The sequence below is a fragment of the Coturnix japonica genome, chromosome 10 (genome assembly GCF_054131305.1).
Source record: "Coturnix japonica strain WE chromosome 10, WE-NBRP24, whole genome shotgun sequence".
In the NCBI taxonomy this organism is placed as follows: Eukaryota; Metazoa; Chordata; class Aves; order Galliformes; family Phasianidae; genus Coturnix; species Coturnix japonica.
Genome location: NC_140672.1, coordinates 3,688,144 through 3,714,741, shown reverse-complemented (window position 1 = coordinate 3,714,741; position 26,598 = coordinate 3,688,144). Strand labels below are relative to the sequence as shown.

At 55.1% G+C, this 26,598-nt stretch overlaps 3 protein-coding genes across 4 annotated transcripts; 1 reads left to right on the top strand and 2 right to left on the bottom strand.

The window, feature by feature from the left end:
* The first annotated feature begins 78 nt into the window (after positions 1-78).
* Positions 79-2,838, top strand: BRF2 (BRF2 general transcription factor IIIB subunit). Its single transcript, XM_015883122.2, has 4 exons — positions 79-240; positions 320-379; positions 854-1,175; positions 1,490-2,838. Exons 1-4 carry the CDS (start codon positions 87-89, stop codon positions 2,199-2,201), a joined length of 1,248 nt encoding a protein of 415 aa, XP_015738608.2. The 5' UTR covers positions 79-86; the 3' UTR covers positions 2,202-2,838.
* On the bottom strand, positions 2,606-17,375 carry ADGRA2 (adhesion G protein-coupled receptor A2). 2 transcript variants are annotated; one of them, XM_015883121.3, is made up of 19 exons: positions 17,059-17,375; positions 12,828-12,899; positions 10,213-10,284; positions 10,060-10,131; positions 9,746-9,817; positions 9,484-9,647; positions 9,192-9,405; positions 8,664-8,828; positions 8,071-8,272; positions 7,834-7,983; positions 7,555-7,716; positions 7,268-7,477; positions 6,994-7,195; positions 6,634-6,842; positions 6,388-6,515; positions 6,158-6,281; positions 5,889-6,034; positions 5,668-5,757; positions 2,606-5,467 (listed from the first exon to the last, which is right to left on the bottom strand). In XM_015883121.3, exons 1-19 carry the CDS (start codon positions 17,274-17,276, stop codon positions 4,318-4,320), a joined length of 3,822 nt encoding a protein of 1,273 aa, XP_015738607.2. In that variant the 5' UTR covers positions 17,277-17,375; the 3' UTR covers positions 2,606-4,317. The 2 variants fall into 2 exon arrangements, with proteins under 2 accessions (XP_015738607.2, XP_085366635.1); XM_085510509.1 differs by lacking the exons at positions 9,746-9,817; positions 10,060-10,131; positions 10,213-10,284; positions 12,828-12,899; positions 17,059-17,375 and having other exon boundaries at positions 9,192-9,355.
* Positions 17,376-21,691: 4,316 nt separating this feature from the next.
* On the bottom strand, positions 21,692-25,890 carry PLPBP (pyridoxal phosphate binding protein). The gene is made up of 8 exons (XM_015883124.2): positions 25,785-25,890; positions 25,480-25,587; positions 25,341-25,376; positions 24,483-24,558; positions 24,095-24,229; positions 23,745-23,887; positions 23,075-23,173; positions 21,692-22,954 (listed from the first exon to the last, which is right to left on the bottom strand). The coding sequence occupies exons 1-8, from the start codon at positions 25,878-25,880 to the stop codon at positions 22,817-22,819; spliced, it is 831 nt and encodes a 276-aa protein (XP_015738610.1). The 5' UTR covers positions 25,881-25,890; the 3' UTR covers positions 21,692-22,816.
* Between the last annotated feature and the right edge of the window lie 708 nt (positions 25,891-26,598).

Sequence of the window (26,598 nt, the reverse complement as noted above, 5' to 3'; positions counted from 1 at the left end):
AGCTTCTTTCCACCCGGACCATGCTCGGCTTACACCGCCCGGTGCCGTGATAGGCTGTAACCGGTACAACCCCTATTTGGTTCCTAATGGCGGATCGCGGTTTGTGCCCCGAGTGCGGCTCCGCGGCGCTGCTGGAGGACGCTCATTACGCGCAGCAGCAGCTGGTTTGCGCCGCGTGTGGCTGCGTGTTGGCCGAGGGGCTGCTGACCACCACGTACAGCGATGAAGGGCAGCTGCGAGGTGAGGGTTGTGCCGGGGGGGATCCGCTCTACGCGTTGCTGAGCTGGGCTCTGATTTGCTGCTTGTTTGTTTCTTTCAGAGGTGGCTTATTCGCAGAGCACAGGGCAGAAGGAGCAGCTGAACCGATGCGAGCAGAGAGGTAAGGCTGGAAGGCACCACCTTTGGGTAACCAATGGCAGTGCATCACTTGCAAATGGCTCCTTCCTCATATCCAGCCTAAACCTTTCCCTTTGAACCCCCCCTTCCTCATATCCAGCCTAAACCTTTCCATTTGAAACCATCCCCCTTGCCCTGTCACAGCCCCCTTCATCCTTTGTATACCCCTTTGTTCGTTACAGCCCCTTGGATACCATAGGGCTGCTCGCAGGTCTTCCCAAAGCCTTCCCTTCCCCAGCTTTGCAGTCTCCATACCTGGCCTTGCAGAGCAGTGCTCCATCCCTTGGATCATCCCTGCTTTGCTATATGCTAACACATCTCTGAAATGGTGAAAGCTTTCATGAGCTGCCTGTAAAACATGAAAGGAGGAGTTAGTTCTCTATGCAGTAACATCCCTGTGAGGTTACTGCATAAGGATCAGTTCGTGCAGCTCCTTAAGGGCAGTTTCTTTCCTCAGGGATCAGAAGGGTCCAGGATCTCTGTAAGGTTCTTCGGCTCCCGTCGGTGTTTGAAGGCACGGCCGTGTCCTACCTGCAGAGAGCACTGCAGCATCCCTCCTTCCGCCTGCTTAGCCTGGAGAAGAAGGAGCTCCTGGTGGGCTGCTGCGTGCTGGCGACCTGTCGGCAACACAACTGGCCACTGACACTGGGAACAATCTGCTCCCTCCTCTATGCAAAGCAGGAACTGGTCACCAGCATCTACTTAAGCCTTCAGAAGGAGCTCGGGATCTCAGTGCCGGTGCTGAGCCTTATGGATCTGGTGAAGACACACCTTAACAGGTAACAGCCATCCATCGTGGCCCATGTGGTGCTCTGTGCACAACACCTGTTTGTGCTGAAGCTTCCAGAATGCAGTTGCTGTGGGAAGCTGTTTGGAGAGTGGGCAGTGCAGGACTTAAACATGGGGAGCTTAAGGACCTTGCCTTTAAGGACCTTGCCTTTAAGGACCTTGCTGTGACTTTCTCTGTGTTTATTTAGAGGGAGGACTGGCATCAGTGGCTGCCACTATGGTGGAATATAAGTCTGAGCTGTGTTGCTGTAACCAGGTCCTGAAGCTGTTCCTAGTGCTAACAGTGGGTTTTCTCCTCTTCCAGTTTCCAGCTGTTCCAGCACACAGAGGACATCCCTGCCCAGTTTGTGGAGGACAAGGAGGCGATGCTTGCCCGGACCATGCAGGTGGTGGAGCTGGCAAGTGAGACGTGGCTGGTGACAGGCCGCCATCCCATCCCCATCGTCACAGCTGCAGCCTTCCTGTCCTGGCAGTCCCTGCGGCCCTCTGCTCGCCTCACCTGCACGTTCACACAGTTCTGCAAGGCAGCAGGCATTGATCTGCCCCCCCCGGCACGCCTGAGGCTGAAGGAGCTTTATGACATCCTCCTGAGGATGGCAGCTGAGCTTGCTTGGCTGAAGGTGCTTAACTTGGACAAGAAGACGGTGGTCAAATACATTGGGGATCTGCTGCAGCATCGGATCTTCCTGCTGAAAAATGCCTTCTGTGCGGTGGATGTGGAGGAGCAGCAGAGGGCAGCCCAGGCTGAGGACTCCTCTAGCAATACTCCAGCAGCAGCAGGAACAGCACTGGATAAGGGCTGCCCCTCGGAAGGGAAACAGAAGGCTGAGGGCAGCCGGAGGCCCTTACTGCCACCCTGCCTCCTCCATCCAAGGAAGAGACTGCGCACTGCAGCATTGAGTGCTTCGGATGCTGCCATCACTGGAGATGAGCCCATCTCTGACAGTGAAATAGAGCAGTACCTGAGGAGCCCGGAGGAGATCCGGGCATTCAGGAGGGCCAAAGTGTGGCAGTGAAGATGAGCATCACTGGAACAACACCACTGGAGCACCAGAGACTGGAGCCAAAAGCATCAATCCTGATGGTTAAAGAGTCATTCCATGCTGCAGGGACAGTCATCTGTGGATACGTGGTGAGTGGGAGGAGTGGGCAATGGTTTATTTCACTGGACCAAGATAAGTCATTTTAATTAGAAGTAAATAGAATACAGGGGCCAGGAATGGGGTTTCAGCTTGACAGGAGCTGGGAAACCACTGGGGATCTGCAGCAAAGGGACAGCACTGGGGTATGTGAGCACAGACAGCGCTGGAGGATGCAGACACAGCACTGCTGGCTGTTCACTTTGGACACCATGAAGCACTGACCTCTGTCTGCCTAATAGGCTGTTGTATTTGAATGCAAACTCTGCGAGAAATCACAGTTCATTTGGCAGATTTGCAAATCTTTAATATATTAAACAAAACATATCTGCTAGAAAGATTCTATTTATATAAAAATGCAAAAAGACCCCTTTTAAAAGACATTTCTTTGGCATATTTTCCCCTCCCTCCCCTGCGTATATTGCAAGAAGCTTCTCTGTTGATCTGTCATTTGCTTGTAATGTAAACATACAAAAAAAGAAGTGTAATTAATAATACCAAGCTTTTCATATAATACTGTCACAGTGCAGCAAGCATATATAACAACTCAGCATCAGCAAGACTGTGTGGGCTGCAGAATTGATATAAGGATTGGAATTGCATTCAATACCAGGCATGATAAACGTGGTCAGGGAAGTCTGGCAGCCCAGGGACAGCAGAGCTGCAGCAAAGCCAGTGAACTCCAGCCCTGCAGGAATGAGGGGTTCCAAAGGGAGAGGAGCTGGATTCTGAAGGGGAGAAATATCTGCCACTAAGTGCTATTTACTCTGCTGACTCCTTGATCCTTTGGCCATGGTGTAGCAGAGAGGCTGGTCTGAATGCTTCCCAGCACTGCAGTCCTTTGCAGCTCCCTGGGACCCCATGGGAGGTAGGTAAAGAATTAAACCCATTTGTACACATGAGAAAGCTGAGGCTTAAAACAGCATGGATAACACTCCTCTCGTTCTCCTTTAAGCAAGTTGAGACCTGGGAGTGCTCCTAGAGCCTCCTACAGCCTGCAGTGAGTCTGACTTTTTGCCTGCTAGTAAAAAAGGGGGACTTGTTTATAAATGGGGAGAAATAAGTGCTTAGCCAAGTTCCAGCCCTTTGAACATACTGCAGTCCATAGGAAGGGCCCTGACAGCACTGTGGGCATCAACCTCTCACTCTCCAGGAGCAGCCCACTCTGATGGGAGCCCATGCTGGAGGGACAGGAGGTGGCTCAGCACAGCGCTGTTGGTGTTCAGTGCCCACACATGGGTTAAAGACAAGGACCTGATTTGGTGTCTGTGCCCAAATGGGCTCTTTGGTTCCTGGAGGAGATGGACAACCCGTGTTCATCTCAGGCAGAGCAGTGCTGCTGCTCCACCTGTTTGCATAGGTTACACCTGGGAGGGTTTGGGAGCGGTGCTTTTAGTGTCTGACATCCACCAAGTGCAGACAGTATCTCGGAGCAGTGCCTTCTCTTACCTTGTGCTTGCTTGGCTATATGGCTTTTGCTTTGGCAAATGAGTAACCCTGGGGGTTTAATACTGTCCTTTAAGATAACAACGTTTCCATTTCTTAACACTTCATTCGGGGCCACCCGAGCATCTCTGCACGACATGCCAACGTCTTTGGGAGTATTGCAGTCGTGGCTGTGGGAGAACACTGCTGGTAGAGCGGAGGCACTTGCATCAGTCTATACATATATACATTCAACATATAGAAATCTGAAAAATAGACATTTGTTTCCTTTGTATATTATAAAATAGCATTTAGGCTCCAGTCTGAAGCGACGTGGCGCTGCAATTGATGCTGCTGAAGAGCACTGGTTGCCTTTCACCTCCACCTCTCAGTGCTGCAACCTGGGGTGGCTGTGATGCCCGTCCTGCGGGGATGAGGCCCCATGTAGTGCACTTGGCCACGCTCACAGCCCCTCAACTCCGTGAGGGTTATTTGCCTTCTCCATGCAGAACCTCCAGCCAAGGAGGATGTGCTGCAGCACGATGCCCTTCTGCTCCATCCCCATCCCTCACACCGTGGTTTCGCTCTTCCAGAGCCCACTCCTCATCCCAGCCGCGCTGTCAGCACCGGTCAGGTTGACATCATACTTGCTGCCCTTCAGCCCTCCGTTGTGGTTGCCCACATTCAGGGGGTAGGAGCGCCGTTTCGCCTCCCTCTCCACCTGCCTCACGTTGTCTCTGCTCCGTCGCCGAGCTTCCAAAAAGCCGTCGCTGCCCTCGGACTGGCTGGGGGCCATTTCCCCATCCTGGGGTCCCACAGCCCGTGGTGCAGCACAGTTGTTCATGGGGCTGTTCCTGCTGCTGTGGTAGCTCTCGGAGTGGCTGTTGTGCACGCTGCCGCTCTCGCTCTGCTCAGAGGATGGACCCCGCAGCACCTTCAAGCGGTGGTGCTTCCCCTCGCGGTGCTGCTTAGTTCTGCTTTTGTGGTTCCTGCGGTGGTTGTTGGTGTGTCTCCCTGGCCCTGCGCTCCTCCCATCTCCGTGCTCTGGCCCCTCAGCTTGGCTCTGTGCCGCCCGCAGGTTGGTCAGCTTACAGCGGCCGGCGGCTGAGCCTGTGCTGCTGGGCGAGGAGGAGGACGTGGCACTGCGGGCGGCTTCGGGATCACAGCCGATGAACATCTGCGAGCCATCCTCCACTGCTGCCGTACCGGGGTGGCTGTAGGGCTGCATGGGCAGCGCAGAGCGGTAGGAAGGGCAGCAGGAGAACCACGAACCCAGCACGTCCCGGCGGCGGACGCAGTGATGGATGAAGATGAAGAGTCCCAACGCTACTGCTGTCACCCCGTAGAGGCAGCTGAAGACAACGTTGAGGTCTCCACGCTGGGACACGGCCATGGCTCCAAACGTCCATAAGGCCACATACATGGCGTGCACAGCCAGCAGAGCCCAGAGCTGCGCCTGCAGTGAGTACACACCATCCACCTCTGGGCAATGCGTCCCCGAGTGCAGCGTCACTGAGATGGAGCCTGAGTCTGTCAGCAGCTCCCCGTTGGCTCCCAGCCTTGGTGGTGTGCCTGGCAGCTCCGGGGCCTCCTTCCCATGGGGAGTGTGGCACTGCAGGCTGAGCCCAGCACACAGCAGGTACAGCCAGGTGACCAGCAGGATGAAGGCCACTGGCACATAGAAGGCACCCAGGCTGGGCCTCCACACCAGCCAGCAGCTGCAAGGGAGAGAAAAAGATTCAGTCAGCATGGCTTCAGCCTTGGGGTACCTTGGTACATAGGCATGCCCAATGGCCTGTCTCCATGGCTTGTCAATGGAGAGCTCCTGGGATGGATTCCACCTGCATTTCCTTGGATTCCCAGCACTGCTGGCCTCCTTTCCCCTTGCCTAGGCTGAGAAAGGCAGCAGGACACTTACTAAGGGTTGTTGTCATGATAGTTGTGGATGTTGACAGCTGCTGTGATGCCACAGATGATGAGAGGGATCCCACCAGCAATCAGATAGAACCTACAAAGAGAGAGCACACCAAGAGCGTGCCATGGTGCTGGGTCAGAGCACACCAAAATCATACCACGCTGCTGGGTGTATTTCCCATGGGGAGCACCCAGGGAGGAGTCCTGGGCAGGGGATGGCAGTACCGTAGCATGGGCCGAGGGGCTGGTGGTGCTGAATCCCCATCTGGCTGCCGAGGTGCTTTCCAGGTTGCCTCCTTGTAGAGGACACGGGCTTTCACCACCATCCACAGCAGCGTGGACAGGGAGGAGTAGTGCAAAATGATGCCGACCTGTGGGACAAGATGATGTGGTCAGCACAGGGGTGATGCAGCATTGAGTCATTGAGTGAGGTTTGACTTCTCTGCTTGGAGGAGGGCCCCAGCTGGGGTCCCCATTGCAGCAGTGGCACCCACCGCTTGGCAGACGACCAGGTACCCGGTGAGGGTGATGCCTCCTGCAAACACTGCTGATGTCATGGCCATGTGGAAGCAGAGGTTAAGGAGCATGTGCCAGCACTTCCGTGTGATGTGAATGGTGCTGGAGAGAGAAGGGAGCAGTGAGCTGCCCGGCTCGAGTTGTCCCCACCTGGTTACCCTTCCAGCCATACCCACACCCATGGCCAAGGCCACCCCATGATGCTCACCCATGGTGGACAATGTATGTGATGATGGTGGTGAAGAGGCAGAGCAGCAGCACGGCTGTGCAGGTGTACATGGCTGGGTGCAGCACCTCCACCGGACCTCGTGCCTCGCTGGGGAACCCGCTCAGCTCCTGCATGGCACCACACAGCTGATCAGACCCCATCCCATAACCCCACAGCCTGCAGAACCACTCATCCTACACCTCTGCACGGCCCCAGTGCTCACCCCCCTCCTGCTGCCCCATTTACCATGAGCACAGCCACGTTGCTGAGGTGTCGGCAGTGCAGGGAAGTGACGTTGGGCTCACGGGCAGCCAGCTGGCAGCCCTCAGCACTCCAGCCCCCCATTCCTCCCAGCACCTCGAAGTTCCAGTAGGCTGCCACGGGGTCTGCACCCTCCCCAGGGTGTCGCAGTGATACGGCCACCGGCTCCGTCAGGTTCCCTACACTGCAGCCATCTGCAGGGATGGAGAGAGCTGGTGAGCCAGGGGGACCCCCTGAAATAAAACTTTCAGCAGCACAGCCCAAAGAAATGGCTTTGCTCTGCAAAACACCCCCAGGAGCTCTCATCTGTATAGAAAGGCAGCCCTGCTGGCACACAGCCCTTACATGTCCCTGCGTAGATGACTGGTGTGGCCACGCTGCGCCGCTTGCCATCATCTGCTAGACGTGAGGAGTTCCCTGTACTGCAGAAGAGCTTCCCATTGCGGAACACCAGCAGCTGCAGCTTGCAGTCAGCCAGCGGGGTGGGTGGGATGGGGCTGGCAAAGAGGCTGGGTGGCAGCTGGATGGAGGCCAGAGCAATGCTGTTCTGTGGGCACACAGTCACTGGTGAGACCAAACCACACCCTCAAACCCCCCCATCCCCTCATCAGACCCATACCTTGATGTGGAAGCTGCTCAGGGAGATGTTGGGGCGTCCTGTGGTGCAGCGCAGCTGTAGCTGCTGGTCAGGCTGGGGCTCAGCTGCCTGCTCAGCCAGGGCTGTGCGCCCAGCAGGGCCCCCATCGCGGCGCTGGAATGCCACGCAGCTCAGCCCCACGTAGCTCTCAGGCTTTACCACGTATGCCTCGAAGGCGATGTTGCGTGAGTTCTGCCAGGCACAAAGCAGTGAGGGCAAAGACTCCCACCATGTGTATGGATGGACCCCCACCATGTGCATTGACTCACCACTGCCATGTGCTGGGAGTTGCTGCTGAGGGTGTGTGCAGCAATCTTCTCCAGTGAGCGGATGATGCTGGTGCAAGCCTTCTCCTCCTTCTGAGACATCCAGAGGATGTGGTCGTCCACCAGCATGATGTTGCTGGCCATCTCCACGATCACGTCGGTGAGCTGTGAGCAGAGCCGGCTGCAGGTCGCGCTCAGTTCATTCAGCCCCAGTTCATGCTTCCCTCCCAGCACCCACCACGCACTGATGGGTAAAGCAGAGAGCAGCAGCAGCAGCGTTACCTGCTTGATCTGATCCACGTAGCCAATAAACTTCTCGATCATCTGAGCCACATAGAGGACATCAACCATGTCTGAGAAGTTGGCAGCCTCAGCCGTGTAGACGCGCAGCTGGTGAGCCAGTGTCAGTGCATTGGAGGCATTGATGGGCATCTGTAGGGTGGCACAACCACGGGGCACGGTCATAGCTGTGCCTAAGCCCAACCTCAGCAATCAGTGTGGGCTGAGCACCCAACTCACCAGCACGAAGGTGTAGAGCACACGGGTGATGTCGTTGGTGTAGAGGCAGTGGGAGTAGTCGCCCTCCTCCCAGCGCCCTGCACGGTCACAACGTCTGGACGCCTGCTTCTCTGCTGCTGGGCCCCCACTTGCTGGCCCCGATGCAAAGGGGTACTGCAGGCACGACTGGAAGGCGGTGATACCGGCCAGCGTGCGGGGCCACCTGGATGCACACACACACAGTGACCATGGGGCAACGCTCCCCATAAAGCCGCTGTCCCCCCATCCCACATCCTGCTCGACTCAGGGGGGCACCGCTAATCGAAGCCACATTGACTGCAGCAGTAATTTATATTCTGGAACAGCCCTGCCGAGGTTAAGGCAGACGCCCAGAGCCTTTCGTCTTGTGCCAGAGAAATTCCAACACCTCTGCTGCTGGAGCCGGGCTGCGCTGCCGGCACGGGAAGGCCTTCAAAGGCACACAAGCTCCCTGTGGCTGCTAATTGCAACCAGATGATCGGGCACCTGTGGGCCCCCCCCTGCAGGCAGCCCCCTGCCCGGCACGCACCGCGCACGGCCACGTTCCCCTTGGCCACACTGCTACTGGTCTCTACCTGAAGTCCCCACGGTTGTTGGTGACGCGCTCTGCGGGGCAGTAGGATGCAGAGGTCTCCAGCACCACAATCTCCACCTTCTTGCTGACGTTGCCCTGCGAGGTGGAGACGGTGCACTCCCACTCACCGTTAGCAGAGACGTGGATGTTGGAGAGGATGAGCTCGCTGTGGGCAGAGGGGACATGCTGGTATGGAGGGGCAGTCCCTGGAGTGGGGACATGCTCCGAGAAGCAATGCCTACACTTTGCATCCCACCTACAGCACTTGGTACCTGCAAACCTGCAAGCCCTGCACCGTCCCCACCCCCACCTCTATCTCCATCCTCATCCCTATTCCCATCCTCATTCCTGTTAAGTACTATCCATCCTCATCCCCTATCCCATCCCACCCCCATTCCTATCCCTGTTCTCATCTCTATCCCCACCATCCCCATCGCCATCCCAATTCCATCCCACCCCCATTCCTATCCCTGTTCTCATCTCTATCCCCGCCATCCCCATCTCCACCCCAACCCCATCCCGTTCCCACCTGGTGATGAAGGTGCAGTCGTGGATGAGGCTCTCCTCCACAATGACACCTGCCCTCTCATCCTCCTGCACACGCTGCTGGTTGTGGTACCAATGGATCTGGGTGCTGTTGTCCAGGTAGGTGGCAGTGCACTGGAAGGGCAGGCGGTCCCCCTGGAACACCACCTGACGCAGCGACGGGATGAGGTGGTGGGTGTGCAGCTCTGGGGTGCCCGCTGCGGGGGGGACACATGCAGTGTGAGCCCCCCCCGAGCCCCAGAGCACTGCCCACACCCCTCCCCTCCCCTGCTCACCGCATTGCAGCTGGCTCTCCTGTGCACTGCGCAGCGGGGTGGTGTGCAGGTGCCGTGGGTACACACACAGTGTCCGCTCTGAGATCTGAGCTGAGAGGTTGCGGGCCCAGGGCAGCACCCAACGCAGGTTGCAATCACACGTCAGGTATTCGGTGGCAAAGTCCCTGCAAAGGGCAGCAGCTGCATGGTGAGGCTGCAGCTGGAGGTGGCACAGCCGTGCACACCTCAGGGAGGGTCTGTGTTTGGATGTGGTTGTACTCACACGACTTTCAGTGAGGGCAGCTCATCAAAGACACCGGGTGGGAGGCTGGAGAAAATGTTTCCTGACATGTTGCTGCAAGACAGAGAAGGGCAGAGCCATGGAGAAGACCGGGACACACTTGGAAAACCTCAAGTCCTCTCAAGTCCTGGGGTTCCTACTGCTCTGGGCATCCCCATATCCATCCCATACCCAACCCTTTAGGAGTGGAGCAGGAGTCTGAGCCCCGCGACGTATCCCACTTACAGACCCCACCACCCAATGCACAGTGTGTGGGGCATGGTGGCCCTTCTAGGGGAGCCCACGGCACTGCTTACAGTCGGAGGAGGTTGGTGAGCCCCTGGAAGACGCTGGCGCTCAGACAACCAATGCGGTTGTTGGAGAGGTCCCTGCAAGGAAGAGGAGGCGCTGTCAGGATGCTGAGCTGCTCCCAATCCCCACGGGCTGCCCTGCACTCCTTAAACACTTACAGACGCTTCAGTTCGGGGAGCCCAAGGAAGGCACCTGGCTGCACTGTGCTGATCAGGTTATTCTTCAGGTCCCTGTGGGGAGACAGACACAGAGCTCAGGGTTTGCAGCCAACATCCTGCCCCCTCCATCAGCACAGCTCGCAGCGCTCCCAGCCCCACTCCCAGCACACTGCAGCCACACAGAGCCAAGCACCCCAGGGACACCATGTGGCCCCACTCATACTCTGCCCACCATTCCCTCCTGCAAAGCTGTTTCCAGAGCAGCCTTATCCCAGGAGGGCTATTGGGATAAGAGCACACTGCAAATGTCAGCGCAGCCTCACAGCAGCTTTGCAGCCTGGGGGAAGCTTGATTGGGTTATTACACTGATTGCAGGCATATATCTTATCAGAGGCATGCCAGGCACGCAACAGCCACTGCCATAGGGATGTAGGGAGAGCTCTCAGCTGCTGTATCTCTGCTGAGCAAAGGTGTCCCATGGGTACGTGGCACCCATCCAGCTCCCAGGATGCAAAGGTGTGCAGGGCTGTGGGTGTGCGGATGTACACGAGCAGCTCAGGTGAGCACCAGTGCTGAAGGAACAGCTCCACTCCGTGCACACCTGTACTGCAAACACAGCCATCCCACCAACACCCTCCCCATGTACAACACATAACACCCCCAAACCCCCCTGGGACAGCAGCCTGGCCCCACCAGGCAGCACGGACAGACAGACAGACCCCACACCTGCAACACTGACACTGCAGGATCCCCATAACTCTGCACACAGCACTGAAGAGCTGCTCCACATCCCCCTCCCTGCACATCGTGTTGGTGCAGCACATTCATTCCTTTGTGAGGACTTTGTGGATCTTTCCCTGTGCTTTCATGTCCAGGCAGCTCATAGAGGCTCATGTTCCCAGCCCTATCTACAGGGCATGGGATGGACTTAAGAGTTCATCATTATGAGAATGATTTTCTCCCACACCAAAGCCTTTCAGCACAGCGCCCACTACCCAGCTAACAGGAGCCACCATCACTATGGGGCCACCCCAAAACACACAGTCCTGTATGAGGCCATTGAGGGACCCGTCCTGGCCATGTCCCAGCCCCTGAGTGTGGTGGTGGCTGGTGGAGGGCATGGCACTCCCAGTTGGGGCTTTGCTAATGAGGGCGGCCGCATACCGGCTCTGCTCACACTCATTAATCTCATTACGTCGCCACATATCAGTGGTGATGCTGAGCTGCCAGCCCTGAGGGGCAGTGGGCGCAGGGCTCGGGGACCCTGGAAACAGCTCAGCTGTGATGACTGCATCGCTCTGGGACACCAAACCCCCACGGCCCCAAGACCAAAGCGAGGGGCCCCTGAGGTCCTCGTGGTGCCAGAACAGCCCCTCTGTGGGGCATGTCTGTGCTGCAGCCCCGGACCGACCCAATGCACACAATTAGGGCTGCTGTCGGGAGCAATCAGGCGCAGCTCCGTGCTGGCTGGGGGACGGGGGGACGCTGCCCATTGGCTGTGCTATGAGCTGAGCTTCAGTGAAGGCTACCCCATGCTACACACACAGGAACCTCAGGGCATGGGGATGTGCAGACCTCCTGCACCCGGGGGCTGTGGTCCCCTGGGTGTCACCCCTGGCCCAGGCCGCTCCGTGTCCAGGCTCATTAATCCTCTCATTAATGAGAACTCAGTGCCAGGAGCCTGGATGTGATCCCATACTTCAACCACAGCACGGGAGAGATGTGGATCCTCAAAATGACTGCTTCAAATGGAGTCCCAAAACAGCTCTGTAGGTATTTTAATAGCTTCTAAAATCTCATGTCAGTCCCAACTCCGTGCACCAGGCACACAGCCTCAAAGGCAACGCCATGCCCTGCATTGCCTGCCCTGACCCAACACTGTGCAACCATTCCCCATGGAGCAGCTGGTCTCTGCTGGCTGGGGCAGGTGCACAATGCACAACTCAAGCAAGCTTCATATTCATAAACACTTCCTTGTTTGAGCTAATGAGACCCAGGCTATGCTCCTCCCACTGCCCACGGGGAGCAGCAGTGAGACCCCTAAGCAGTGGGGCTGAGACCAATGGATGCTGTAACACCAATGAACAGTCTGGGCCCCATGGAGTGGTCCCTGCACCCCAAAGGATTGAGGACATCCTTGACACTGTGTGCCATGGGATGGTGCGGGCACAGTGCCCTGCAGGGACCATTCTGCAAAGGGATGGGCATCCATGGGCTGCCCCAACAGCTGGAGTCCCCCAGCCCTGATGTCACCACATCCCTGTGGGGCTGAGGAATGCATGAGCCCCTTGAAGGGGAACAAAACACCCTCAGTGTGTCCATCCCCACTCCTACATACCTACAGATCAGATCCATATGGGGGCCATAAATCTCCCCTTATTAACACTCCCACCATAGAGATGCCTTTCATGGAGAGATAAGAAAGTTGACTTTGTTCGGGGGGACAATGTCGCTTTTCATACCAGCCCCCACCGAGTGCACCCCCCCCCCAATGCCTCTGCCCCAACCCAACTCCCAGGGACCCTGGGATGCCTGTGGGTGCTGGTGGCAAACCCAACACCCAGAGGCTCACTGAGTACCCTAACCCACACCACCCCCAGCCTCCATGCACTCACAGCTTCTCCAGTGCCCGCAGCCCGAAGAAGGAGCCGTTCTGCAGCACCGTGATCTTGTTGTTGCTCAGCAGCCTGTGGGGACGAGAGCACAGGGATGGGGGGGGAGAGGAAAGGTGCTGTTATATGGGCTGTGATGGAGATGCCCGAGGATCCATAGGGCTGGGAGAATGGGAATAGCCAGACCCATAGCAAGGTGGCATGGCTGGGGGATGACATGGGACACACAGCATCCTTATGGGGATATTCTTATGGAGGCACCCAGGGTAGTGTCAGTGCTTGGGGCATCACTGCATAGAGCTGCATGTGTAGGCAATAAGAACCCCCAAACCTGCACTGAGCAGCATGGAGGACCCCTCAGCCCCCGCCCCATTGGAGCTCAGTGTAGCACACAGCCCCGACCCCGCAGGAAGCACAGAGGGAAACCGCAGCAGGGAGGGCTCCCCGGGAACCCCGTCCGGGGGCGAGTAGCAGGAAAAAAGGGCTCATTGAGGGCTGTGCCAGGGCTGTTTACACACGGGCCGTCCCTGCAGCTGTGCTGAATGGGAACTGTGTGCTGCAGACAGGACATGATCCGCACCATCCCAGTCCCAGGGGGCGGACGTCGGGTTTCCCTGGCCACGTTCCCACATTGCAGCCAGAACCAGGGAACTCTGGGGGGCTGCAACCTAACCCCAGCAGCAGCTCAGCCCCATCCCATCCCATCCAAACCCCATGGCACTCACATGGCACCCAGTTCCCTCACTACAGACCCAGCCACAGGATGCTGTGCTCTATGGATGTTGCATTCACCACTGTGTCCCCACCACCATATGCTCTCCACAAGGGTGCAGCTTTGGCTGGGGTTACAAGCAGGGCTGCACCCAGCTGGGAACATGGCCCCCAGCCCACCCTGGCCCCCAGGAAGGAGCCCCCACACCAGGAGATGCTTTGTTCTTCTGACCCCTGGGATCATGGGCTGCGCTTCTGCCATAAAAACAAAACTTCCCTCCTTAAAAGGCAAAGCTCAAGCAGTCCAAGATGAAATCAGTATCCTGTGTGATCTGCAGCCAGGCTGGGGGGAGAGCAGGGGTGGGAGAAGGCTCCATCCTGCATCTGTTGGAGCTGGGAACCCCTGAACCAATGTGTACAAGGAACAAAGCTCCCAATGAGTGACCAAAGGATGCTGGTCTTTTTTCCCAGGCAGCTCCACTTGGTTTCAAGGAGCTCCACATGTTAGTGGTGATGGGTCTCTGCTAGCACCACTCACAGCAGGGAATGAAGAAGCATCTGAATGCATGGGGCTGCAGGAGGGGTCCAGGCAAAGCAGTGGGTCTCTGCCACCACGGATGCAGGGGGATGTGGTCCCCATGCCCAGGCTGCCCCCAGAGCTTGGCACACCATGAAAGCACAGTACCATGAGCTGGACATGCCACTGAAATGGGACAGTTCTACAGCACCAAAGAACCCGTTGGCTGATGCTGGGTTCATGAAGCAGTGCTGGATCACTCCCTAAGGGTAATGCAGGGATGACAGAGCACAGCATAGAGGAAACACAAGGAGTGGGAGATGGGTCCCATTGGGTCCCTCCTCCACTCCCCAAACCCATTTCCAATGGCATGGAGCCCATTGGGGCATCAGCGCAGGCGCAGAGATAGAGAAACCCCATCCCCTTCTCTTTTCCCTTCCCCTCATCTCAAAAAGGAGAAGCCAAAAAGTGAAGAAAAAAGAAGAAAAAACAACCCAAAAAAACCAAACAAGCTTGTTTTTTCAAGCGTGTTGGAATCCACTTGGATAAATAACGGCTCCAGAACCCGGGCTGTTGGAACAATAAACTTCCTATGTCCCCAACCAAAAAAGGAGGCAGCGGCCGCGCTCCCTGCAGCCGGCGTGCAGCGGGGAGGAGGACGCGGCCCGGAGGTTAATAGTGGGGCGAGGATGGTGGGGGTGGGGAGCAGAGCTATGCTTTGCTCTCCGAGTGCATTAATTTAAAGCATATGCTCTGTGCAGATAGGGCTGTGCCCTGCGCAGTGCTCGGCCGCCGGCGGGGGATTGTAGGAAGGGCGAAGCGGGGGCCCCTGGTTCTCTCCCCCCTTTACCTCCCCCTCTCCAACCCGGGGCGGTGCCACCGGTTCACGTCACACAGGGCTATTTCGGATGGTGAAAATTATTGTTCCAACCCTCAGCACAGGAAAAAGGAGCCCCGGGGAGAGGGAAAAGTGGTCAGAATGGGGTGTTGCAGGGATGGACCCGGGAGACATCACCTCCCCATCGCCCCATGGCACTGCAGGGTCCCCTATGTGCAAGGATGGAAAGGTGAAAACCCCCAGACCCCTAAGAACTACCCAATTGATATCAAAAGGTTTCCAAAAGAAACCATCTGCAGGGCCCGGGATAAGCAGAAGGGAGTTCAAGTAGAACTGGAAATTGGTCATAAGTCAAAGCCCTCTATTCCCTGCAGACAATCTGTAATTTCGGCGCAATCAAGCTGTGTGCAGAAATGAGGCCTGCATTGGGATTCCACATCTGGAAGAGGTTTGGGCTCCTGCCCGTGTGACAGCAGGGCCAGCGTGGAGATTGGGGCGGGTGGGGACGCAGCACACTTCCATTGGGGTGTGAGCATGGGGGGGGGGGGGGGGCTGCAGCCCCATTAGCAAAGGGCTGCAGAGCCCTGGCAGCAATGTGGACATCCCCAGTCAATGCCCTGAGGTGCTTATGCTCAGCACCAAGGAAACTACGGTCCCAGCAGGATGGATGCAAGCAGCACAACGGGGAGCAAAGCACGAAGGAGTGAGGTGCAGGGAATGCACAGGGTGGGTGGCAGAGAGCACATGCATGTCTGCTTGGGTTGCATGGGGACATTGCATCCCCAAACCTCATGCATGCTCCCGGCCAATACTGCAGCAAAGAATTGCAAAGCTCTGCACAAAACACACCATGTGCCCCACGGCCAAGCTGTCTCTAGGGCACATAAGAGCTGTGGGCTCCCCATAGGGATGTCCCCATGGCCTTAACCACGCCTGGCAGCTCTGGGAGATACTGGTGAACCTGAAGCCTCTGGTTTTGATTGTCCCATCTGGAAAGGGTTTAGCATAAATTATGTTTACTGCGAGAGAGCAGAGCCCAGGGTCACCACAGATTTGTAGGTTTCTGTCTATGCCAGTAGGTTTCGTGTCACGTTGGAGTGGGATTGTGTCACATCCTGATGCTGCCACACAGTCACCCCGAAAAGAAGCTCAAGAGCAGGCAAGGAATGGGATGCTGCTCCCAAATACAACTCTACAAAGCACTCCCAGTCCTTGCATGTGCCTGCAGTGGGCTGACACGTCACAGCACCCCGGGGCAGGGACTGTAAGAGCAGAGCAGCACCAGGAGAGCACTGCTGCAGGGTGCAGCTCCAACACAGCAGCAGGGGATGGGGCCAAGAGCACCAGTGCTGCTGCTTTGGGGCCATTGATGCCTACAATTGGAGCCACCGCATTTCAGAGCTCACAGAGCCACACAGCTCAGATGAGCACTGCAGACATGCTCTGTATTTATGGGTTTTCACCAGGCCAACATCATCACCCTGAAACGAAGCCTCTGCACAGCGAAGGGTGCACTAGGAGCTATGAACAGCCCCCAAGCAGCCACAGGACCTCCACACACGAGTGAATCCATGGCAATGGGGCAGGACTAGGAGCACCCTGTGCCCTGCAGGACCCCAAAACCAGGACAAGGTCCTGGTGGGGTGGGGGAAAGTGCTGTTTCCAGCAGCGCTCGTGCTGTCACTGTCCTTCCAGGCAGCTTTAATTCAAACCTCCCTGCCGCAGTTATAAATAAACACACAGCACTGCCAGCGCCTGCCCAGAGCCCGGAGCTCCCCTGCCCAGGGGCCGAGTGGGCTCGGATGGAGCAAAGCGATGGCTCTGCCCCATCACAGAGCCCAGCACCGCAACACACCAGATCCGTCTGGAGCGAATATTTCCAGTAAAAGCTTTCAAACAAAAACATCCTCCCCCCCCCAGCACTCCGAGCAGCAAACATCGCGGAAGGAAGCACGGGGATGGAGCCCGTTTCCTGCCCTTCCACATCGGGTCCACGCTGCGCACCCACGTTTCCACCCCACGGAGACGGCGCGGTCCCGGAGCGGCTCCACGACGGCAAAACCCCATGGAACAGCGTTACGCAGAGCAGAAAAACCGCTATAAGCGGGGCAGAGCCGCCGACCTCGCGAGCGACCGAAGAGTTTTGCTCTGCGTGGGACTATACTCACAGCGTGGCGGTGCCGTCGGGCAGCAGCCGCGGTTCTGGGGGCTCGGGAAGGGCCGCTCCGCTGCACAGCACCCGGCGCCGGGGCACTGCGGGGCCGCTCGCCTTGTGCCGCTCAGCCGCACACTTACAACCCACGCTCTGCACCGCACAGCTCCTCACCGCAGCCTCGCTCAGTGCCGTCGCCACCGCTAAGAGCAGCGCCGCCGCCGCCCCCCGCATCGCCCCGGCACCGGGAGCTTCGGCTCCCCGAGCCCCGGGGCGGCTCCGGCGGCGCCTCCCCCGCTTGCAGCGCTCCGCCGCCAGCCCTGGCGCCTCCCCCGGACCGCCCCCCACCGTCGCCGCCACCTCCTCCTTCTCCTCCTCCTCCCCCCGGCCCGGCCACCAACCGGCCGGCTCCGAACGGGGACCCCGGGAGGGTAAAGCGGCGCCGGTCCCTGCGCGGGGCTGCGGGATAAAGGGCTCAGTTAGACGGCACGGAGCGGGGCCCAAAGCGCAGAGCTGGAGAAGTGCGCGTCCAGGGGGAGAGATGGAGTGCTGAGCATCCATGGAGAGATGGAGTGCTGAGCATCCAGAGAGCGAGATGGAGTGCTGAGCATTCATGGAGAGATGGAGTGCTGAGCATCCAGAGAGCGAGATGGAGTGCTGAGCATCCAGAGAGCGAGGTGGAGTGCTGAGCATCCATGGAGAGATGGAGTGCTGAGCATCCAGAGAGCGAGACACAGATGGAGTCCTGGGCATCCATGGAGAGATGGAGACGGAGCCCCGAGCATCCATGGAGAGAGATGCAGCTCCGTGTGTCCACGAGGAAAGACGCAGCCCTGCACCTACACAGCTCACATGGTCCATACAGACCATGACATGACCCCGCAGTGACAAGCACTGCGTCCCAGGCAGAGGCACACACAGCCTGCAGCCAACCTCAACACATCAGGACACCACACTGCAACCAATGTACAGGCTTTCACTGTCACTTCACCACTTTGCTCCCTCCTGGCCCCTTCCCTGCAGTCAGCACTCCTCCCTGCTCACTTTTAACTTTGCCTCACTGCTTTTCAGGCTAAGTTCAATATTTTCCTTCCTGCTCCCCCATCCCACATCCCTGCTGCTGCTGTGCTCCCCCAGCCCCTCAGCCCCACACTCATCTCCATGCACACCACTCACTGCAGCTCCAAATCAAAAGCCAATTCAAAGCATGCAACAAAGTCTTTGGGACATCCCCAGGAGGAGAGTGGAAGAAGGTCATGGAAGGGAGGCAGGGAAAAGCAGTTTCTCTCCAGGACCAGCAGTTCCTGAAGGAGGAAGAAATTTACTCCTTACTTTAAATAAACACATCTCACTGTGGTGGTGGGTGTAAGGAGATACTCCTCACACTCCTATCATTATAAGAGCACAAAGCCAGCCCTAAGAGCTCGGTACAAGCTTGCCACCAAGTCACAATCATATCCCACTTCTTTTTATTTGTGAGCAGTATTTCCACTGCAGCAATCACTTCCCAGTGCTCATTGCTGCAGGATGCCAGGCCCGGACCCCACAGCTGCTGTTGGGAGCAACAGGAAACTGCTTGTGTTCAGCATCCGCCCCGAGATCCTGCATGAGCAGGTGATGGCCAATGGAAGGAAGAGGCTCCACTGACCCCCGAAGCAAACACTGAGTCCTGCCTCCACTTCATGCTGTGCAGAAAGCACCAGTGGTGCTCCCTCCTCCTTCTGTAGGTAACACAGCGATGTTCTGCCACTAGATCAAGCCCTAAAAGAACTGCTCATCCCCAACAGCTGCAGTGTTTGCAAAGGATGGACTATTTCTCCTGCAGGAAGCTGCTCACACCACTCCAACCCCAATCCTGGTGCCTCTCTTCTATCTCTTCCTTAGGGCAGTCACTCCATAACGAGGACTGAGAGGGCATTAAACTGAGGGCTCCTCATATATGAACACAAGCAGGACTTGGCACAGCCCTCAGCCCTGGAGTATACTGGTCAGTGCTGCCACCATCTGAGGGTGGTCGGAGCACTGGAGCTGTTTCCACCACACATTGAAGCAATCAAGCCACTGTACGTGGTCTTCAGAATCTCAAACCCCTATAAAATTACCTCCAAGAACAGTCAAAACTTTGTCCAAGCCCATAACAAATGCGAGCTGCCTGGCCCCATCTCCGCTCAGCTCCAGCAGCGCTCCCCACGTGGCTCAGCCCCACGGAGTTCAGGTCCTTTCAAGTGCTTCCAACCCCTCTCCACACTTCCCCAGAGCCCCTCCAGCCTTTTCCAACACCTCCTGCAAGGAGACCACGCAGCATCCCGTCCTGAGCCACATATCAAGGATGTGCAGTGCCAAACCCGGTACCCCTTGCTCTCATTTGGGTGTAACAGTGCTCCTTCTCCACTGCAGGCACAGGGAAAGACAACAAGCATGAGACTCGAAATTCCTTTCACTGGGATCCAATAAAAACCTTGGCAGTTGCTGGCCTTCCTGCCGGAAACCCGATCTCCAAGAAATAAACACTCTTTGCACTTTGAAAGGCTGTGTTGGGCTGTGGGGCTGGGGCAGCTCCTGCCTACCTCGGGCACTTCAAGCAGGTCCAGTGTTGTCCTTTGGGAGCTCTGTGGTCCCATTAGGGATGTGCAGCACCCTGGAGTGACATGCAGAGCAGGTCTGGATGGTGCATCAAGAGCTGTGCAACATAAGCAGGCGGCCTTTGTGTCCCTCCAAATCTCAGCACCCGTTGCATCCCTGCACATACACTACTTGAATCACAGGCACTTCCTGGCAGGGAGGTGAAGCTGCAAACCAGAGACTCTGCAACACAAAAGATATGATCTGATAAAATATTAATCAAGCCTGGCTTTGTGGAAGAGGGAAAACGAGTGGTGCCTGTGCTCTTGGCTAAGAAAGGAGCACAGCAGCTTTAAGTGCCTCTAATAGGGACAGGCTGCAGCTCAGCACTTTCCCAGGACGATCAGTGCACCAAGAGACATGAAAGGAGAAACAGCAGCATGTTGTCCTGCCCTAAGATCATCCCAGCTTTATTCCTTCCAGCCAGCTCCCAGGTGCTCCCTGCAGCAGATGTGCAGCTCTGCAGATGCTGTCGCAGGGGATCCCTGTGCTGCTGGGACCCTTGGGGACATTAACTGGCCTCATATGGGAACACTGAGGTCTGGACATGAGTGTTACCTGGTGGGGCTTATCTGAAACCCACAGCTGTGCACTCACATTCTCACTGGGAGGTGATGGTTCTGTGCCAGCAGCAGGTGCTGAAGTCACAGGGAGGAAGAGTCCCTCTGGCCATGAAACAAACCTTCATCTGCTGGCACTGTTCCTCCAAGGCAAATATTGACAGTGACATCGTCCCTATGAGCAGTGAGTGAGAGCACTGCTGCTTCAACAAAGCAGCAGAGTGCTTTTCATAGATGTAAATAAAGCTTGTGTTGCAGGGGGCCAAAGTGCCTGGGCAGAGGGGTTCATTAAGAGCCCTTTGTCTGCAGTTTGCTGGCTCTGCTCCTCTGTAGGAGGAGCAGAAGGTGCCTGTGGGTGCTGCATTGACTTCAGGGAGGCCCAGACATATGAGGAACACAGCAAAGCTCTCAAAGAGACCAGAAAGCCTGCGGCAAGTGGGACGGGGGAGAGAAGCAGCTGCAGAGCAGCAGCAACACTGCTCTCCTCTCTCCTTAGCACACTGTCACTGCACAGCACTGTGCTGCAGCTGCTGGAGCAGCACCCCAGTCCCGTACCATGGCCACCTGCGCTGGAGCAGAGCCCCATCCCACAGCTGGGAGCTCACAGAATCAAAGCTGGGGGAGCCCTGAATGTCTTTAGCAGACAGATTGGAAAACCAGAAGACCACACACTTCTGTGAGCCTGTCTGCTCCTAAAGAACCGCTGTAGAGTCAGACCTCCAGGGCATGGAAGTCAGGACAAACCCAGCCCTGCACACAACACCCCGCACACTTACCTTAACTGCTTCATTAAGAGTGATGAGGGCTCAGTTTCAACTCAGGAAATAAGTGCAAAACGCCCGAGAGAGGAAAAGTGGGAGGGTAAGGAAGCCATAAAGGCAGACAATTCCCACAGATGTTTAACATCAATCCAGCCCACTCTTCTGTGCTCAGACATTAGAACTGTGACCACGCAGCTTGCTCCAGTTTAGGAAGCTTTACAAGCAGCACTACTTTAGCAAACAAACACTACAGGGACACTGGCGGTCTTTACACATTTCCATCAAACTTAGAGAGAAGAACGTGTGTCCTGAGTTCACTCCGTAAAATAAATAAAGCTTTTAACACGGTGAAGTTTGCAAACAACATCGGTGGCCAGAATGTTTCACCAGTGCAAATTCGGGGACAAAAGAAGAAGGGATGAACCTCAGCCATGGGATGGAGAGATGTTATTTGTGAGCCCCGTTACCTCCTGTCCCCGCAGGGCTGGGGCAGCAGTGCCACCCAGAGGGCTCCTCCAGAACAGCTTTCCCCAGCACACAGCTCAGCAGCCACTGCTCCCCTTCTCATCTCATCTATCTCTACTCTCATTGCTCTCCTTCAGCTGCCCATCGAATCACTGCCCTCCCTCCAACCACAGACAAGCAGATCTCACCAAACAGCAAGCCCAGCTTATAAAAAAATAAAAGCTCCAACAACTCTCGGGGCTAGAACATAAAAATAACATCTTTAATAGCTTTACAGTTGGCACAGATGGCATTCAAATTCACCACTTTTTATTAACAAACTATGAAACAACACATTGTGCAGTTCCAGAGAGGGCAGCTCAGACTGCATGTTGCTTTAAAAACCACGTAGCTACAAACAAGTTGGTGTGTTGGAGTTCACTCTTTTCATTTGCATTCAGCATTTATAGCCAGAAAGTAAAACCAACAGCTAGATTTGATCGCATACACAGAGAAAGCCCAGGAAGGATGTTTCTGCTGGCAACCAATGTCTCCTCTCAGCAGCACACAAAAGCCCAGAGCTATAACATTGCATGAGACTTCCTGCAGCTATTGCCGACCGAACAGCCCGTGAGATGGTGTAGAGCTTCTGATCTTGAAGAAGCAGTTACTACAATGAGAGAACCCTGTTTCCCTCTTGCAAGAGGGCTGAAGGCCAGACCAGCATTTCAAATACATGTAACCAAGCCTGCAACATCCATCAGAAAGAACAAATACAAGCACCAGCTCAAAAGATAGTCCCCCACACTTGCAATCTGCATCCAAAACATTAGGCCATGAGCTCACAACTGTTCTTTACCCATCCTTGTGTGTTTGTTATTCATCCTCTGTTTAAATGGATGCCGTCTCTTCAGCATGGCATGTTACAGTGCCTCTCTGTAAGCACCACTCAACAGCAACTCAGGGCAAAGGAAACACTTACAGGTCTCTCACAGCATGTAACTTGTTTAATGAACAATGTAGCCCTCAATGACAACATAATGACCGACACTGCTGAGGATACATCCTTGTCCAAGAGCAACTTCATCCTGACATTTAGTTTGCTCAACCTACTGATCCAAAAGTCACTGTTCCTGATATGCTCGAAGGAGCCAAGATACTACAGTCATCTTCAACCTTAACTTATCATTTTTGGTTATTGACATTTCCAGTTTCTATGGGTGCTCTCTAATAATCACAATAAATTACGAGGCGTCTCTGGCCTCTGTTCTGTTAATGAGGAATTCCTTCCCCCTGCCATGACTTGGAGCCAGCAAGGATGGAGGTAAGAATGCATAGTGAGGTCTCCTATCATCTGTCCTCTGCTGAGACAACTTATTTTCTCCATCTAATGACCCAGTGCCGTTGAGGCCTCTGTTTTGCCTTTAGTTTCAGCAGGGGCCTTACCACCATCTGCTTTGTTAGAATAATCACGCTCTCCAAAAATAGTGCTTCCAATCCTGACGTTTGTGGATCCAACTTCTATCTATGGAAGGAGACAGAAAGAGGGAATTCAGTGCAGGTGAATGGCTGATCTCAATGCTCCCCACCTCACAGGACAGTTTTCCCTCTAATAGAGAAAGGGTGGCAGAAGGAAATGACTTACTGCGTGTTGGAAATCTGTGGACATGCCCATACTCAGCTCCACCTTCTCAATGGGGAGATTCAGCTTTTCACACACTTCCTTACGCAAAGACAGCAACACCTGGAAGGAAGAAAGAACAGAATAATCACAAATTTGGTGACATTTTGGACACGGTCTCAAGGTTTCAATGATTTCTACCTTTCTTTAAGTCTCCCTAACACAGGAGGTGAAGGTTCCACACTGCTCTTAAGCACTGGGAAGGCACCTGAAGACTTCCCATTACAGGCTACATTGCTAAATGCACACACAAGTCTACACATCCAATCATCATATCATGACAGATAAAGAATGCAGAACCAGTTCCCCTCCCTGCTACAGCCCCGTGCACAGCATAAGAGGCTGATAGAAATATTATCTGAAAGCAGGACCAGAGGATTCAGAACAAAAACTGCTGCAGAAGGTGATCTGTCAACATCCTGGCTACAGCTTTAGAGAAAAGATGGGACAAAAAGTGCATGTGCATCAGGCATTTGCAGAAATGAGCTCATCACTTCATTTAATACTGATACTTCAGAGGTCTGTACTGCTCTGAACCAGGTCTGTGTTTCTATTGGCAATCTACAATCAGATTTATACCCTCGGTGTAATGAAAGGCCAGCCAACAGCTGATATTTTCATACAAATATCTTACCTGGAAGTCAGGATTTGGCCCCTTGCTCAGGTCATGTCCTATGCTGCCAATTGTCATCAGCCCCACAAATTCCAGGCTTGGACACTTGTTGATAATGTGCTCCACTGCAGCTGCCGTGTCTCTGGGAGGCAGGCCATGTTTACCTGCCAAAAAGTGGGTTGATCTGTGGCAAGCCTTGCAAGAGAACTACCCCCAGCAGCCAGGCAGAAGCTGCTGATGATTAAGTATCATCTCAGCAGGGAAAAACTCCTTAAGAGCACAAACCAACACAACATCTCATCCACGTTGTTTCTTCTATCAAATCAGCAGAACATATCTGCACATCATCAGAAAAAGTGCCTGTCACTTACTATCTTCTCCACTGGTGTTAACTTGCACCATGACTTTCAGCTTCTGTGGTGACCCTTTTTTCTGCCATGAGCTGTTGACTTTGTCTGCCAGTTTCACAGAATCCACCGTTTCCAACATGAACAGGTTAGGGACAGCTAGGGAGAAAACACAGAGGCTTCATGCTGCCTGTGTAACACAAGAACAAAGTAATTTACAGCTGTGCACAGCTAGCAGCAGACTATGGCAAGAGATAGCAAAGTGAATCAGGACATGCAGGGCAGCATCAAGTTCTTTTGTTTGCTAATAGGCATTCTTGCAATCATCAGTACTAATAGGTGACAAAGATGGTTATTAATTAAACAGTGGAAGAATACTGCCCATGGGTCACCACAAATAAGCAGAGCTTACCGATCAACTTGTTGACATTACTTTTCTGCAGATGGCCAATAAAATGCCACTTGATCTCTGGACAAGACGACAGAATCTGTAAGCAAAAGGAACAGGCAGGTTTGATGAGAATTCCTCCTCATTTCATGCAGTAATTAGGTCTTGCTTTGCCCACAAACCAAATACAAAACATCCATTCTTGTTGTGTTTACTCTGAATAACACAACTGAGACAGCACTTGTGTGCACTGAGATTGCTTCACAGTCTGGAGAGATGCTGGGTTGCGGCAGCAGAATGTTCAGTGTAAGGTAGGTTGGATGTTAGGGGAAGTTCTTTACTAAGAGAGTAGTGAGGTCTTGGAACAGGCTGCCCAGGGAGGTTGTGGATGCCCCGTCCTTGGAGGTGTTCAAGGCCAGGTTGGACGGGGCCCTGGGCAACATGATCTAGTAATTGTGGAAGTTTGGTGGCCCTGCCAGGCAGGGGGGCTGGAACTTCATCATCCTTGTGGTCCCTTCCAACCCAAGTCACCCTATGATTCTAAGGTAAGTGGGAAAGGCTCTTTTGTAAGAGGACAGACACAGAATGAACTGCTTTCCCAAAACAAAGATATCACCACTTTAAAATGAGGCCCACGCCTCTCCTAGGGCAGAGATCATGAGAGACAAAGTGCTGTACAACTAAGGTGCACACATTTATATATTCACAGGATACTCTGGAGCCTGAAAGGCGAACAGGGGGAAGAGAGTAGAGGCACGCAGTTAAGAACAGCATGGAGATTTCAAACGTCAAACAGGCTCCATCAGCACCTCCTTACAAAAAGCCTGGACTTCTGATGGACAGTGAGAATGAATAGCACAAACAAAAAAAGCACGCACTTACTCTGGAATCCGACGCCTTTTCTAGCAACTCTTGAACCTAAGAGCACACAAGAAGGTCTCATTAGGACCCCTCAAACCCAGCACAACGTGTAATCACAGTAAATGATGCTCGAGATCGGCCCGACTCCGGCCTCACTCACGTAGTTCTCCCCGAAGCTGCGCTGCCCGTGGCTGTAGGCGTCCAGCACCATCTCCGCGGGCTTCGTCTTGCTGACGGCCACCAGGCGAGGCTGCACGGCCGGGAGACCCTGCAAGAAGAGCGTTCAGCACCAGGAGCGGCCCTACAGGCCCTATAGGCCCCACTGATATGGCGGTGATCCCATTACCATGGGAACGGGTAGGCCGCCATGGCGATGCGGCCTTGCCTCTAAGTCGAGCAGGCCGATGTCCTCACGTTTCCCCCCATCCCGAGCCCAAATCCCTTCCGTGCTCCAGCATCTCTCACCTGCGGTCTCCGCGCTGCCGCCTGCAGCACCTGCTCGGTGACGGCCCGCAGCGCCGGGCCCAGCCCTTCCCCGGCGGCCATGGCCGCTCTCCACATCCCCGGTCACACAAGACTTCCGCCACACACAAGAGAGACGCTCCGCCCGCTCCTCGTCAACCAATCGAGACGCTCGGTTGATGGCGCCGACCAATAGTAGAGATGGGCGGGAATGCGGTGCGCCATGTTGGGAAGCTCGGCGGCGCCATGTTGGGAGGGTCGGTTTCTTCATGGCGCTGAGCCGAAGGTCGGGGGGGAGCTGGCTTTAGGGGCATCATGGCGGGCTATAGCGAAGGATAGATGCAGGATAGAGGCCTGTGCTGTGCTTCCAGTGTGCTGTTTGCATATACCTTCACACCCACAGATGTTGCCATCCATATCCAGAGCAGCTCCTTTAGGGCACAGCTTTCAGGTAAGCAAATAAACCATAAAACAGGCCCCTCACTCACCCTATAGGCCCTATGTGAGCCCAGGGCTGTGCTATGGAAGCACAACTGCACAGCAATGGGGACTTGGAGCCCCATTGGGGCACACACAGTCAGTTCCACATTCCAGCTGGAAGCTATCAGCCCAAATATATTTAATGCACACAACATCCCCCCCCTTGTTTTGAGCACCAACACTATTTATACAGCTGTTCCAAAGAGCCTGGCAGGGATTTCCTGCTAAATTCACTGCAAAACTGCTGTGACAGTGGCTCTGCAAACTCCATACCCTCCCACAGCCCTGCAAACCGACCCCCTCGTCGTGTTAAAGGCCCATAAGAACCAGACAGCGC

Bases quoted from the DNA above. Each gene is read 5' to 3' on its own strand.
- BRF2 (XM_015883122.2), top strand. From the start codon at position 87: ATGGCGGATCGCGGTTTGTGCCCCGAGTGCGGCTCCGCGGCGCTGCTG. The intron at 241-319 runs GTGAGGGTTGTG...TGTTTCTTTCAG, and splicing joins CGATGAAGGGCAGCTGCGAG to AGGTGGCTTATTCGCAGAGC. The intron at 1,176-1,489 runs GTAACAGCCATC...CTCCTCTTCCAG, and splicing joins GTGAAGACACACCTTAACAG to TTTCCAGCTGTTCCAGCACA.
- ADGRA2 (XM_015883121.3), bottom strand. From the start codon at position 17,276: ATGCGGGGGGCGGCGGCGGCGCTGCTCTTAGCGGTGGCGACGGCACTG. The intron at 12,900-17,058 runs GTGAGTATAGTC...TCGTCCCCACAG, and splicing joins CCCGACGGCACCGCCACGCT to GCTGCTGAGCAACAACAAGA. The intron at 5,758-5,888 runs GTACTGCCATCC...CTCTCTTTGTAG, and splicing joins GCCCCTCGGCCCATGCTACG to GTTCTATCTGATTGCTGGTG.
- PLPBP (XM_015883124.2), bottom strand. From the start codon at position 25,880: ATGTGGAGAGCGGCCATGGCCGCCGGGGAAGGGCTGGGCCCGGCGCTG. The intron at 24,559-25,340 runs GTAAGTGCGTGC...TTTTGCTTACAG, and splicing joins AAAAGGCGTCGGATTCCAGA to ATTCTGTCGTCTTGTCCAGA. The intron at 22,955-23,074 runs GTAAGTCATTTC...CTCCTTCCATAG, and splicing joins CCACAGATTTCCAACACGCA to ATAGAAGTTGGATCCACAAA.